The sequence below is a fragment of the Oncorhynchus kisutch genome, linkage group LG25 (genome assembly GCF_002021735.2).
Source record: "Oncorhynchus kisutch isolate 150728-3 linkage group LG25, Okis_V2, whole genome shotgun sequence".
Lineage (NCBI taxonomy): Eukaryota > Metazoa > Chordata > Actinopteri > Salmoniformes > Salmonidae > Oncorhynchus > Oncorhynchus kisutch.
The window spans coordinates 1,304,609-1,320,737 of record NC_034198.2 but is presented as its reverse complement, the minus strand read 5'-3'; the positions used below and the strand labels follow the sequence as shown (position 1 = coordinate 1,320,737).

Genomic DNA, 16,129 nt, shown 5'->3' with positions numbered 1-16,129 from the left:
GAGATAGTAGAAAACCGTTACATTTTGTCCGATCCTTGCTACACCTCTTCGTCAGAGATAGTAGAAAACCGTTACATTTTGTCCGATCCTTGCTACACCTCTTCGTCGGAGATAGTAGAAAACCGTTACATTTTGTCCGATCCTTGCTACACCTCTTCGTCAGAGGAGGAGATAGTAGAAAACCGTTACATTTTGTCCGATCCTTGCTACACCTCTTCGTCAGAGGAGGAGATAGTAGAAAACCGTTACATTTGTACTTTTCTGTTGGTACTTTCAAATGGTTCATTAGAGATAGCGCATCATTGAAAGTCAAAAAGGCTATTGCAACGCTCTTATTATTATTAGATGTAGTTTAGGTAGAACTGACTGGTGTGCGAAGTTTGGAACTCTCCCCATTTGTTATGCAGAAATATGCCACCACAAGATCACTACCAACCGCGATGGCAATGCTCCACAAATTTCCTCAACCAGGTCAAGATTAAGATCAAAGGAGAGAGCTCATCATGTGTCCTTTATCTGACCGTGTATGTACCCTGAGTGAATGTGAGTACTCTAGCCTGACACAGAATTAGAGAGAGTGTCCTTACCATAGAATAGGGAGCAGCACACTGTGCCAGGGGCAGGTCTGAAGTTTTTGCTGACTGGGGCCTGAGAGCAGTGGTCTCTCAGTTTCAGATGCAGCTCCTGGATCACACCTGTATAGACATACAACACTCAGCACTCATGATGCAAGAGACTGAATCACCTCCACAGGGTTACATTCAATTCACTAGGGCACATTAAAGCAAAAGATTTTTAAAACTTTTTTATCAGTACCTCCTAGGGTTGCAAACAGGGATGCATGAACGGTGAACATATCGGGTAACATATCGGAATCGGACGATAATAGCTAAAAATGCCAAAAATCAGTATCGGCCCGATGTCTAGTTTAATGGCGATTTTAAATACCGATGTCAACGCTCCCGTGCATACCTATATGACGTAAGTACATGACGCCACGTAAAGTTTTGCACTACAGGTGCAACACAGCATTCCTAACCTAGCCCACAATCAAAAAAGATACAGTAGCACTGTCAAGGCTGTACAAAAAAGTCTGCATCCAAGCAAACCCCGGCCACGAACGACCTGTTTACAATACCGCGTTTGTAATAAAGCATCATTTGTTTCGACCGCAACTTCTGGGGTAGCTAGCTTCAGCTTGGTACCTAACTAACACCAATACAACCCGCCTGAAAACAATGGCCAGTAGAAACTGCAGTCATTTTCATTATTCTTAGAGATGATTTAGGAATCCTTGTGAGTAAGTATTAGCAAGGTTGCCACTTGTTGTTCACCTATTGAAATTGAACTTCAGTTCATGAAAATAAATAGCTAGCCAGCTACTTAACCCTGTTGCCCAAAGCTAACGTTACAAGTAGCCAGCTAGCTTCATCTGGCTAGTGAGGCTCGACCGGACCGCGATGTGAATCAAGGCACAATAAGGATTATGCACATTAGTGGAATATACCTTGCCTTCAAAATAAAATTGCCATTGACAGTGATGCAAATGAATACAAATAGTAGAATTATGCAAACCTTTATTTTGAAGGCTAACCACAAAGTTCAATACTGTGGATAGCTTTACAGATGGGTCCGACCACCATTAATCAAATAAGAACTGTCTTATAAATTAGGGTTATTTGAGATGACACCTAGTTCAATACTGTGGATAGCTTTACAGATGGGTCCGACCACCATTAATCAAATAAGAACTGTCTTATAAATTAGGGTTATTTGAGATGACACCTAGTTCAATACTGTGGATAGCTTTACAGATGGGTCCGACCACCATTAATCAAATAAGAACTGTCTTATAAATTAGGGTTATTTGAGATGACACCTAGTTCAATACTGTGGATAGCTTTACAGATGGGTCCGACCACCATTAATCAAATAAGAACTGTCTTATAAATTAGGGTTATTTGAGATGACACCTAGTTCAATACTGTGGATAGCTTTACAGATGGGTCCGACCACCATTAATCAAATAAGAACTGTCTTATAAATTAGGGTTATTTGAGATGACACCTAGTTCAATACTGTGGATAGCTTTACAGATGGGTCCGACCACCATTAATCAAATAAGAACTGTCTTATAAATTAGGGTTATTTGAGATGACACCTAGTTCAATACTGTGGATAGCTTTACAGATGGGTCCGACCACCATTAATCAAATAAGAACTGTCTTATAAATTAGGGTTATTTGAGATGACACCTAGTTCAATACTGTGGATAGCTTTACAGATGGGTCCGACCACCATTAATCAAATAAGAACTGTCTTATAAATTAGGGTTATTTGAGATGACACCTAGTTCAATACTGTGGATAGCTTTACAGATGGGTCCGACCACCATTAATCAAATAAGAACTGTCTTATAAATTAGGGTTATTTGAGATGACACCTAGTTCAATACTGTGGATAGCTTTACAGATGGGTCCGACCACCATTAATCAAATAAGAACTGTCTTATAAATTAGGGTTATTTGAGATGACACCTAGTTCAATACTGTGGATAGCTTTACAGATGGGTCCGACCACCATTAATCAAATAAGAACTGTCTTATAAATTAGGGTTATTTGAGATGACACCTAGTTCAATACTGTGGATAGCTTTACAGATGGGTCCGACCACCATTAATCAAATAAGAACTGTCTTATAAATTAGGGTTATTTGAGATGACACCTAGTTCAATACTGTGGATAGCTTTACAGATGGGTCCGACCACCATTAATCAAATAAGAACTGTCTTATAAATTAGGGTTATTTGAGATGACACCTAGTTCAATACTGTGGATAGCTTTACAGATGGGTCCGACCACCATTAATCAAATAAGAACTGTCTTATAAATTAGGGTTATTTGAGATGACACCTAGTTCAATACTGTGGATAGCTTTACAGATGGGTCCGACCACCATTAATCAAATAAGAACTGTCTTATAAATTAGGGTTATTTGAGATGACACCTAGTTCAATACTGTGGATAGCTTTACAGATGGGTCCGACCACCATTAATCAAATAAGAACTGTCTTATAAATTAGGGTTATTTGAGATGACACCTAGTTCAATACTGTGGATAGCTTTACAGATGGGTCCGACCACCATTAATCAAATAAGAACTGTCTTATAAATTAGGGTTATTTGAGATGACACCTAGTTCAATACTGTGGATAGCTTTACAGATGGGTCCGACCACCATTAATCAAATAAGAACTGTCTTATAAATTAGGGTTATTTGAGATGACACCTAGTTCAATACTGTGGATAGCTTTACAGATGGGTCCGACCACCATTAATCAAATAAGAACTGTCTTATAAATTAGGGTTATTTGAGATGACACCTAGTTCAATACTGTGGATAGCTTTACAGATGGGTCCGACCACCATTAATCAAATAAGAACTGTCTTATAAATTAGGGTTATTTGAGATGACACCTAGTTCAATACTGTGGATAGCTTTACAGATGGGTCCGACCACCATTAATCAAATAAGAACTGTCTTATAAATTAGGGTTATTTGAGATGACACCTAGTTCAATACTGTGGATAGCTTTACAGATGGGTCCGACCACCATTAATCAAATAAGAACTGTCTTATAAATTAGGGTTATTTGAGATGACACCTAGTTCAATACTGTGGATAGCTTTACAGATGGGTCCGACCACCATTAATCAAATAAGAACTGTCTTATAAATTAGGGTTATTTGAGATGACACCTAGTTCAATACTGTGGATAGCTTTACAGATGGGTCCGACCACCATTAATCAAATAAGAACTGTCTTATAAATTAGGGTTATTTGAGATGACACCTAGTTCAATACTGTGGATAGCTTTACAGATGGGTCCGACCACCATTAATCAAATAAGAACTGTCTTATAAATTAGGGTTATTTGAGATGACACCTAGTTCAATACTGTGGATAGCTTTACAGATGGGTCCGACCACCATTAATCAAATAAGAACTGTCTTATAAATTAGGGTTATTTGAGATGACACCTAGTTCAATACTGTGGATAGCTTTACAGATGGGTCCGACCACCATTAATCAAATAAGAACTGTCTTATAAATTAGGGTTATTTGAGATGACACCTAGTTCAATACTGTGGATAGCTTTACAGATGGGTCCGACCACCATTAATCAAATAAGAACTGTCTTATAAATTAGGGTTATTTGAGATGACACCTAGTTCAATACTGTGGATAGCTTTACAGATGGGTCCGACCACCATTAATCAAATAAGAACTGTCTTATAAATTAGGGTTATTTGAGATGACACCTAGTTCAATACTGTGGATAGCTTTACAGATGGGTCCGACCACCATTAATCAAATAAGAACTGTCTTATAAATTAGGGTTATTTGAGATGACACCTAGTTCAATACTGTGGATAGCTTTACAGATGGGTCCGACCACCATTAATCAAATAAGAACTGTCTTATAAATTAGGGTTATTTGAGATGACACCTAGTTCAATACTGTGGATAGCTTTACAGATGGGTCCGACCACCATTAATCAAATAAGAACTGTCTTATAAATTAGGGTTATTTGAGATGACACCTAGTTCAATACTGTGGATAGCTTTACAGATGGGTCCGACCACCATTAATCAAATAAGAACTGTCTTATAAATTAGGGTTATTTGAGATGACACCTAGTTCAATACTGTGGATAGCTTTACAGATGGGTCCGACCACCATTAATCAAATAAGAACTGTCTTATAAATTAGGGTTATTTGAGATGACACCTAGTTCAATACTGTGGATAGCTTTACAGATGGGTCCGACCACCATTAATCAAATAAGAACTGTCTTATAAATTAGGGTTATTTGAGATGACACCTAGTTCAATACTGTGGATAGCTTTACAGATGGGTCCGACCACCATTAATCAAATAAGAACTGTCTTATAAATTAGGGTTATTTGAGATGACACCTAGTTCAATACTGTGGATAGCTTTACAGATGGGTCCGACCACCATTAATCAAATAAGAACTGTCTTATAAATTAGGGTTATTTGAGATGACACCTAGTTCAATACTGTGGATAGCTTTACAGATGGGTCCGACCACCATTAATCAAATAAGAACTGTCTTATAAATTAGGGTTATTTGAGATGACACCTAGTTCAATACTGTGGATAGCTTTACAGATGGGTCCGACCACCATTAATCAAATAAGAACTGTCTTATAAATTAGGGTTATTTGAGATGACACCTAGTTCAATACTGTGGATAGCTTTACAGATGGGTCCGACCACCATTAATCAAATAAGAACTGTCTTATAAATTAGGGTTATTTGAGATGACACCTAGTTCAATACTGTGGATAGCTTTACAGATGGGTCCGACCACCATTAATCAAATAAGAACTGTCTTATAAATTAGGGTTATTTGAGATGACACCTAGTTCAATACTGTGGATAGCTTTACAGATGGGTCCGACCACCATTAATCAAATAAGAACTGTCTTATAAATTAGGGTTATTTGAGATGACACCTAGTTCAATACTGTGGATAGCTTTACAGATGGGTCCGACCACCATTAATCAAATAAGAACTGTCTTATAAATTAGGGTTATTTGAGATGACACCTAGATGTTTTGCTACATTTTTGGGGAAAAACATTGTTTGCATCCATAAACTAGCTAACTTTGACCAGCACTGTAGGTGCGCGAGACAACTTTACCAGCATCATAGCATATGTATTGATGAATCGTTGTGACATGAAATACGAGTGATTGATTATTCTATGTGTAGTAACTACATAAAACATGTATGAATGTGTTAAATTATGTGACATGCAGTCATATTCAGGTCCTAATTGGTCAACAAGCTTATATTGTATATTTTTCGACAGGCAAAGACCCAAACAGTGTTTTATAGAAATCCTGGTTGAGAATGAAACGACTGAACAAACGAACAACGAAACACCACCGCAAGTGAGTGAAATAAATAGGTTTTGATTATGTTTTACTGGTAATGGGGACATAAGTAAATTCCCCCAAAATAACTCTGGTCTGTGCGGTGTGTTTAACCTTTACTTAACTAGACAAGTCACTTAAGAACAAGTTCTTATTTACAATGACGGCTACCCCGGTCAAACCCGGACGACACAGGGCCAATTGTGTACCGCCCTATGGGACTCCCAATCACGGCCGGATGTGATACAGCCTAGATTTGAACCAGGGACTGTAGTGACGCATTGGAGATGCAGTGCCTTAGACCGCTGCATCCATGTGTGTGTGTTAAATAATTAACTGTACTAGAATGCTTAAAACAGCAACAAAAATGTTAAATATCTGTATAGTTTTTTTTGGTAAGGAAAATATCAGATATTGTTATCGGCAAAAAATGTCATATCGGTGCATCACTAGTTGCAAAGGGTTGGAAACTTTACCGAAATTTTCTATGGGAAGTTAAGCCCTGGAATTTGTGGAATTTTACTTAAATTATAATTTTTTTAAAGTTCTAACAGCGAACCTTTTTTTGAGGGATACACATTACAATTCTAGGTCTTGTGGCATTATTTGGTTAAACAATCCCCTATTCAATGGAATTGCAACACTCTGCATGCACAGTGCATTCTTCCATCACATGTACAGCTGATTCCCAAGATTTTGCACACTAATGAGATGCTATTGAGCCCACACTACTACACTGTCTGAGCCAAGGACTACATGCTTTCTGGTAAGTTTTGATTACAATACTGGGTGGGTAAATAAACGTCCTCTCACTGTCAACTGCGTTAATTTCAAACTTAACACGTGTAAATATTTGTATGAACATAAGATTCAACAACTGAGACAAACTGAACAAGTTCACACTGACATGTGACTAACAGAATAATGTGTCCCTGAACAAAGGGGGGTCAAAATCAAAAGTCAGTCAACGCAGCTGGTGGCCACACCAGACACTAAGCACTGCAGTGCATCTCATCCTCATGGACTGCACCAGATTTGCCAGTTCTTGCTGTGAGATGTTACCCCACTCTTCCACCAAGGCACCTGCTAGTTCCCAGACATTTCCGGGGGGGGGACAGTCCGATTGCGGACAGTCTGCGCACTGATGGAGGGATTGTGCATTCCTGGTCTAACTCGGGCAGTTGTTGTTGCCATCCTGTACCTGTCCCGCAGGTGTGATGTTCGGATGTACCGATCCTGTGCAGTTTCTCTTACACATGGTCTGCCACTGCGAGGACCATCAGCTGTCCGTCCCGTCTCCCTGTAGCACTGTTTAGGCGTCTCGTAGTACGGACATTGCAATTTATTGCCCACATCTGCAGTCCTCATCTATCTTTTTTTCCAGTCAGTAGAAAGGCCTCTTTAGTGTCCTAAGTTTTCATAACTGTGACCTTAATTGCCTACCGTCTGTAAACTGTCAGTGTCTTAACTACCGTTCCACAGGTGCATGTTCATTAATTGTTTATTGATCATTGAACAAGCATGGGAAACCGTGTTTAAACCCTTTACAATGAAGATCAGTGAAGTTATGATTTTTACGAATTATCTTTGAAAGACAAGGTCCTGAAAAGGGGACGTTTCTTTTTTTGCTGAGATTATATTTTATATGACATACATGGTTTTTTGTTACCTAGTAAATAGTAGCCTACAGCAAAGAGTAAGTCATTTCTAACTTGTTAACAATTTCTGCTAGTTAGTTTTTGCTACCATGTGGGTTTTAGCTGTTTCCATGTTTCATTTTAACACATTTATCTTACAAAGGAGTTGTTTAATCTAACTGCTTAACTGTAAGTGTTTTCTACAAAAATAATTATAATCTTGACAGGAAAATGCCACGGGCACTATCGGATGTGGAGACAGTTCACTGCAGCTAATGTAGAAGGAAAAGCTGTGTACATTGGCAAACACTGTGCCAAATCATATGTGAAGAATGCAACAAAGATGCAGAATCATCTGGCCAAGTGCATAAAGTTCCCTCGGCACTCACAACAAGCAACCTCTGACAAAAGTCCCTCTATTTCCATTTGAGGTGAAAATGATGAATCAGACACCTTATCGATAGCAACAGCTCATGGTCCTCCTGGAATCAGATGGGTTTTTTGACTCAATGGAGGAACATAGTCAGAGAAATTCTGATGAATGTCTTGCTCGAGCTGTGTATGCAACTGGTTCACCGCTGACGCTCACAGGCAATGTGTATTGGAAGGGATTTCTGAATGTTCTTCGCCCAGCATACACCCCTCCAACCAGACATGCTTTATCTACTCATTTGCTAAATGTGGAGTTCAACAGAGTTCAAGTGAATGTCAAGCAAATCATAGAGAAAGCAGACTGCATTGCAATCATTTCTGATGGGTGGTCAAATGTTTGTGTGCAAGGAATAATTAACTACATCATCTCCACCCCTCAACCTGTATTCTGCAAGAGCACAGAGACAAGGGACAACACACACACCGGTCTCTACATTGCAGATGAGCTGAAGGAAATCAATGACCTTGGACCACAGAAGGTATTTGCACTGGCGACAGACAATGCTGTGAACGTGAAGGCTGCTTGGTCTAAAGTGGAGGAGTCCTACCCTCACATCACACCCATTGGCTGTGCTGATCATGCATTGAATCTGCTCAAGGACATCATGGCACTGAAAACAATAGATACACTCTACAAGAGAACCAAGGAAATGGTTAGGTATGTGAAGGGTCATCAAGTTATAGCAGCAATCTACCTCGCCAAGCAAAGTGAGACGAATAAGAGCACCACATTGAAGCTGCCCAGCAACACCTGTTGGGGGTGGTGTGTCATGTTTGGCAATCTCCTGGAGGGGATGGAGTCTCGATATGGACAGCCCCATAAAGAGGATCCTCCTGGATGATCTATTTTGGGAGAGAGTGGTAAGCAGCCTGAAACTGCTAAAACCTATAGCAGTGGCCATTGCACAGTTTGAGGGAGACAATGCCATCCTGTCTGATGTTCAGACTCTGCTTTCAGATGTAAGAGAAGAAATCCGTACTGCCCTGCCCACTTCCCAGCGCCTCAAATCTGGCTCACTTCCTGTTTGAAGTTTCATCTTGGTTTCGCCTGTAGCATTAGTTCAGACAATATCTTTGCAGTTTTGGAAACGTCAGAGTGTTTTCTTTTCAAAGCTATCAGTTATATGCATAGTCGAGCATCTTTCCGTGACAAAATATCTTGTTTAAAATGGGAAAGTTTTTTTATCCGGCTGTTAAGTCATAAAACCGGTCCAACTCTATCCCTCTCTGGCTATCTGTCAGCCATGTGCCAAGCTGATCTGGCACCTTCGATCCTCACCAAGGAGAGAGAGTCATGGGAACATGTATTGATCAAATATTTACTAATGCTGCAGAATTTGCTTTAAAGCAACATCCAAATCTATCAGATGTAGTGATCACAATATAGTAGCAATACCAGGGAAAAACAAAGTTCGAAAGTCTGGGCCTAATATACAGTTTAAGTCAGAAGTTCACATACACCTTAGCCAAATACTTTTTTTTTTTTTTTATCAAAAATCCTGACATTTCATCCTAGTAAAAATTCCCTGTCTTAGGTTAGTTAGGATCACCACTATTGTAAGAATATGTAATGTCAGAATAATAGTAGTCGAGAGAATGATTGATTTCAGCTTTAATTTCTTTCATCACATTCCCAGTGGGTCAGAAGTTACATTACACTGAGTTAGTATTTGGTAGCATTGCCTTTAAATTGTTTAACTTGGGTGAAACTTTTTGGGTAGCCTTCCACAAGCTCCCCAAATAAGTTGGTTGAATTAAGGCTCATTCCTCCTGACAGAGCTGGTGTAACTGAGTCAGGTTTGAAGGTCTCCTTGCTCACACACACTTTTTCAGTTCTGCCAGCGAATTTTCTATAGGATTAAGGTCAGAGCATTGTGATGGCGACTCCAATACCTCGACGTTGTTGTCCTTAAGCCATTTTGCCACACCTTTGGAAGTATGCTTTGGGTCATTGTCCATTTGGAAGACCCATTTGCGACAAATCTTTAACTTCCTGACTGATGTCTTGAGATGTTGCTTCAATATATCCACATTATTTTCTTACCTCATGATGGCATCCATTTTGTTAAGTGCACCAGTCCCTCCTACAGCAAAGCACTCCCACAACATGACACTGCCACTCCTGTGCTTCACAGTTTGGATGGTGTTCTTCAGCTTGCAAGCCTCCCCCTTTTTCCTCCAAACATAACAATGGTCATTATGGCCAAACAGTTATTTTTTTGTTCAATCAGACCAGAAGATATTTCGCCAAAAAGTACAATCTTCGTCCCCATGTGCAGTTGCAAACCGAAATCTGGCTTTTTTTTATGGCTGTTTTGGAGCAGTGGCTTCTTCCTTGCTGAGTGGCCTTTCAGGTTATGTCGATATAGGACTCGTTTTACTGTGGATATAGATACTTTTGTACCGGTTTCATCACAGGGTCCTTTGCTGCTGTTCTGGTATTGATTTGTACTTTTCGCACCAAAGTACATTCATCTCTAGAAAACAAAACATGTCTCCTTCCTGAGCGGTATGATGGCTGCGTAGTCCCATGGTGTTTATACTTTCGTACTATTGTTTGTACAGATGAACGTGGTACCTTCAAGCATTTGGAAATTGCGACAAAGGATGAACCAGACTTGGAGGTCGACAAATCTTTCTTTTGATTTTCCCCATGATATCAAGCAGAGGCACTGAGTTTGAAGGTAGGCCTTGAAATACTTCCACAGGTACACCTCCAATTGACTCAAATGATGTCAGCCTATCAGAAGCTTCTAAAGCAATGACATAATTTTCTGGAATTTTCCAAGCTGTTTAAAGGCACAGTCAACTTAGTGTATGTAAACGTCTGGCCCACTGGAATTGTGATACAGTGAATTAAAAGTGAAATAATCTGTCTGTAAACAATTGTAGGGAAAATGACTTGGGTTATGCAAAGTAGATGTCCTAACCGACTTGCCTATAGTTTAAAAATAAAAAAATGGAGTGGTTGATAAACGAGTTAACGACGCCAACCTAAGTGTATGTAAACATCAGACTTCAACTGTAGATGTATAAGAGGTCATACAATGAGTTCTGTAATGTTTCCTATGTTGTTGATCTAAATCATATTGGTTGGTATTCTCATGACTTGCCCTTTTGGGTGAGGATCATAGGTGCCAGATTCTCCCACCTCTCTCTCCACAGTTTCATGACGGTCGTAAATTCCTTGCAAAACAAACTCTTCACTGCATTGAGGGGAAGAACCTATGGATTACAAAAATATTCTTCCCACCAAAACTCCATCATCTGTGGTAGCAGAATCAGAATTAGTTAGGTAACGTTGATAAATAAGATGGTTTATTTACATAATAATGCTTGTGTGAGATATTTGTCATTAGGATGTTTTCTTTTGGATAACAATGTTGGCAGTTGCATTTTCCTCTCTCTTCTCTGCTTGGGCTTAGTCACTTGAGGCCCAGAGAGGGGAGAGGTCAGGCTTGTCTTCATATGTCAATGTATCTGTTAAACCATGTGAAGGGCTCCACAATGTCTGTACACCAGTCACTCCCTACTTTTCCCATTGGGGGAGGAGTATGGCAGTGTCTGAAACTATTGTATGTCCCCTCTGAGGTTCCCCTTATCTTGATTTAGTATATGACATAAAAAATGTAACTATTTGTGAGAAGATGTAATGTGATGTTAGCGTGCCCAAGCTGAAATGGTTACTACTCTACATGCCAGCGTGAGGTATCAGAATGGCTAGACAAACTTTCACGAGTGAAAAAGATGAAGACAATACAGGAATATTCATTCTGCAACTGTTTAAGTACTTTAGTCTGGTAAATGCGACCGATAAAAACCGGGAGGTACTCTGAAAGGGAAATGCTCTTAAGAATGGATCTATCAAATGACAGACTGATCTCTGGTCGACTTTGTCGAATCCCCAGACGGATCGAGTGTTTTCAACCAAGAGACTTCAAAGACATACACACGTAAATATGTAAACTCAGCAAAAAGAGAAACGTCCCCTTTTCAGGACCCTGTCTTTCAAAGATAACCTGTACAAATCCAAGTAACTTCACAGATCTTCATTGTAAAGGGTTTAAACACAGTTTCCAATGCTTGTTCAATGAAACAAACAATTAATGAACATGCACCTGTGAAACGGTCAGTAAGACACTAACAACCAAAAGAAAGATGCCCAGGGTCCCTGCTCATCTGCGTGAACGTGCCTTAGGCATGCTGCAAGGAGGCATGAGGACTGCAGATGTGGACAGGGCAATAAACTGCAATGTCCGTACTGTGAGATGCCTAAGACAACGCCACAGGGAGACAGAACGGACAGCTGATCATCCTTGTAGTAGCAGACCACGTGTAACACCTGCACAAGATCGGTACATCCGAACGTCACGCCTGCGGGACAGGTACAGGATGGCAACAACAACTGCCCAAGTTACACCAGGAACGCACAATCCCTCCATCAGTGCACAGACTGTCTGCAATAGGCTGATAGAGGAAGGACTGAGAGCTTGTAGGCCTGTTGTAAGGCAGGTCCTCACCAGACATCACCGGCAACAACGTCGCCTATGGGCACAAAGCCACCTTTTTGTCATTGCAGGCAATCTCAACGCTGTGCGTTACAGGGAAGACATCCTCCTCCCTCATGTGGTACCCTTCCTGCAGGCTCATCCTGACATGACCCTCAAGCTTGACAATGCCACCAACCATGCTGCTCGTTCTCTGTGCGCGATTTCCTACAAGACAGGAATGTCTGTGTTCTGCCATGGCCAGCGAAGAGCCCGGATTTCAATCCCATTGAGCACGTCTGACTTTAATTTTGAACCCCCCTTTGTTCAGGGACACATTATTCAATTTCTGTTAGTCACATGTCTGTGAAACTTGTTCAGTTTATGTCTCAGTTGTTGAATCTTATGTTCATACAGATATTTACACAAATTACAAATAATTATTTCGATTGTGCGGCCGTTCATGTGGCAAGTATTCACATTTCCTTGTTCTCAGCTGATGTATGTAGTCCACTCTCTTTCCCTCTCTTTATCGGTCCCCACCCTTTTCCATTGTCTAAAAATCTGTCAGTCAGGTTTAGTCCACTAGGGACTTGTGACTCCAGTAAGCTATTCTGTTGGTGTGTTTATGTAATTGTGCAAATTTGTATATCGCTGATTCATCATTTATGCTAGGGTCGTGCAGATGAGATGCTAGGCAAATGAGAATGAATGGACTGACTGATGTAAGAGATAATGATATCTTAAAGTTTCGTCCGGAGATAGTAACTCGTTAAATAACTTTGTGGTGCACCAGATTACTAATTAATTAACTGTTACATGAGTACACGTGCTTCTACACCTGCATTGCTTGCTGTTTGGGGTTTTAGGCTGGGTTTCTGTACAGCACTTTGAGATATCAGCTGATGTACGAAGGGCTATATAAATAAATTTGATTTGATTTAATTTAAATCGCATAATAATTTAACGTGGTACGTAACTATATTATAAAATAACAGTCAATCACATTAAATGATAGTCAAGACAACTTTCTATGGTGTGTAATGAGGAGCAACCAGACACTGCACTTGACACATTTATGAAATTGCTTGTTCTAGTTACTAATAAGCATGTACCCAGTAAGAAAATGTATGTAAAAACTTAAATCCCCGTATATTGATGAGGAATTGAAAAATTGTATGGTTGAGAGGGATGAGGCATGGCAAATAAGTCTGGCTGCACCACTGATGAAAATCATTGCAATTTGAAAAATCGTGACTATGCTGAATAAAAATAAAAATTACAATGACATGAAGATACATTTTATTTAAGTTGCTCTAAAGCTTTTTACTATCATTCTTTATATAAAGTTTGAGGAGAAAAAGCTAATTCAGCTCGATCACTCATTGAAATCAGATGGCTCATTCGTCACAAAACCCACTAACATTACCAATTACTTGAATGTTTTTTTCATTGGCAAAATTTGCACACTTTGGCATGCCAGCAACCAAAGCTGACAATACACATCCAAGTATCACTGATCAAATTATGAAAGAAAAGCATCGTAATTTTGAAATCCATAAAGTTGTGTAGAAGTGAAAAATTGATTTGTCTCAACAATGAAAAACCACCGTGGTCTGACAAGTTGGATGGAAAATTACTGAGGATAATAGCAGACGTTATTGCCAAAACGATTTGCCATATCTTCAATTTAAGCTAAATAGAAAGTGTTTGCCTTCAGGCCTAGAGGCAAGCAAAAGTAATTCCTCTACCCAAGAATAGTAAAGCCCCCTTTACTGGCTCAAATAGTGGACCAATCAGCCAGTTAGCTCAGCAAACTTTTGGAAAAATTGTGTTTGACCAGATACAAAGCTATTTTACTAGGAACAAATTGACAGACTCAGGTTGCTTATAGGGAAGGACTTTCAACAAGCACACCACTTAAACAAATGACTGATTGATGATCAAAAGACCAAAAGATTATGGGAGCTGTTTTGTTACACTTCAGTACGGCTTTTGCCATTATTGATCATAGTCTGCTGCTGGAAAGAAGTGTGTGCTTTATTTCCCTTCTATAAGGTGGATCAAGAGTTACCTGTCTAACAGAACACGAAGGCTGTTTAATGGAAGCCTCTCCAAAATAATCAAGGAAGAATCAAGAATTCCCCATTCCCGCAGCTATCTAGAACCCATACTTAAAAACAAAAATCATTACTAATGACATGCGTAAAGTAAAGCCAGTATGTCTGTATGTGGATGACTCAACACTACACACTTCAGCAAGTGAAATTATTGCAACACTTAACAAAGAGCTGCAGTTAGTTTCCGAATGGGTGCAAGACAAGTTAGTTAGTCCTAAATATATATATATATATATATATATTTTTAAAAGCATTGTATTTGGGACAAATCATTCACTAAAACCTAAACCAAAACTTGTCTTACTCGTTGTCTTACCCGCTGTTGTTTTAGCTAGCTCTCCCAATCAACACCTGTGATTGCTTTATGGCTCTTTCAAATGTAAATATGCCTTGTATACTGTTGTTTAGGATAGTTATCATTGTTTTAGTTTACTGCGAAGCCCCTAGTCCCACTCAACATGCCTCAGATGCGTCCTTTATCCCACACATGCATGCCACCCAGCAAAACTAGCGAGTCCAGAGATGCAACCTCTTATCACTCAGTGCCTGGGTTTTCCTCCACTACCCGCACCCCACCATACCAGTCTGCACATTATGCCCTGAATCAAGTCTACCACGCCCAGAAATCCGCTCCTTTTATTATTTGTCCCCAACACACTAGACGACCAGTTTCGATAGCCTTTAGCCATACCCTCATCCTACTCCTCCTCTGTTCCTCGGGTGATGTGAAGGTTAACCCCGGCCTTGTGTGTCCCCAGGCAGTCTCATTCCTTTACTTCTATAACCACAAAAACCTTGGTATCATGCATGTTAACATCAGAAGCCTCCTCCCTAAGTTTGTTTTACTCACTGCTTTAGCACACTCCACCAACCCGGATGTCCTTGCCGTGTCCGAATCCTGGCTTAGGAAGGCCACGAAATATTGAGATTTCCATACCCAACTACAACATTTTCCATCAAGATAGAACTGCCAAAGGGGGAGGAGTTGCAATCTACTCCAGAGATAGCCTGCAAAGATCTGTCATACTTTCCAGGTCTATGCCCAAACAGTTAAGAGATTCAAATTTTTTAAATGAATCTCCCCAGAAACATGTCTCTCACTGTTGCCGCCTGTTACAGACACCCCCCTCAGCTCCCAGCTGTGCCCTGGACACCATATGTGAATTGATTGCCCCCCATCTATCTCCAGAGTTAGGTGACCTAAACTGGGATATGCTGAACACCCCCAGCAGTCCTACAATCTAAGCTAGATACCCTCAATCTCACACAAATTATCAAGGAACCCAAATCAAAGTTTGTCCGTGCGCAAAATGCTTACTTACAGGCTCTAACCAATAGTGCAAAAAAGGTATTAGGTGAACAAAACGGTAGGTAAAGAAATAAAACCAGTAGTAAAAAAAGACAGGCTATATAGAGTAGCAAGGCTATTAAAGTAGCGAGGCGACATAATGCAAACAGCCCGGGTAGCCATTTGATTACCTGTT

At 40.0% G+C, this 16,129-nt stretch overlaps 1 protein-coding gene across 3 annotated transcripts in view; it reads right to left on the bottom strand.

Moving 5' to 3' along the window:
• The window catches only part of tdrd1 (tudor domain containing 1), a 76,487-nt gene that overhangs the window by 33,740 nt on the left and 26,618 nt on the right, over positions 1–16,129 (bottom strand). For all 3 annotated transcript variants that reach the window (XM_031805193.1, XM_031805192.1, XM_031805194.1), the window contains exon 13: positions 588–695. In XM_031805193.1, coding sequence (XP_031661053.1) covers positions 588–695 — 108 coding nt within the window. The remainder of the gene's footprint in view (positions 1–587; positions 696–16,129) is intronic.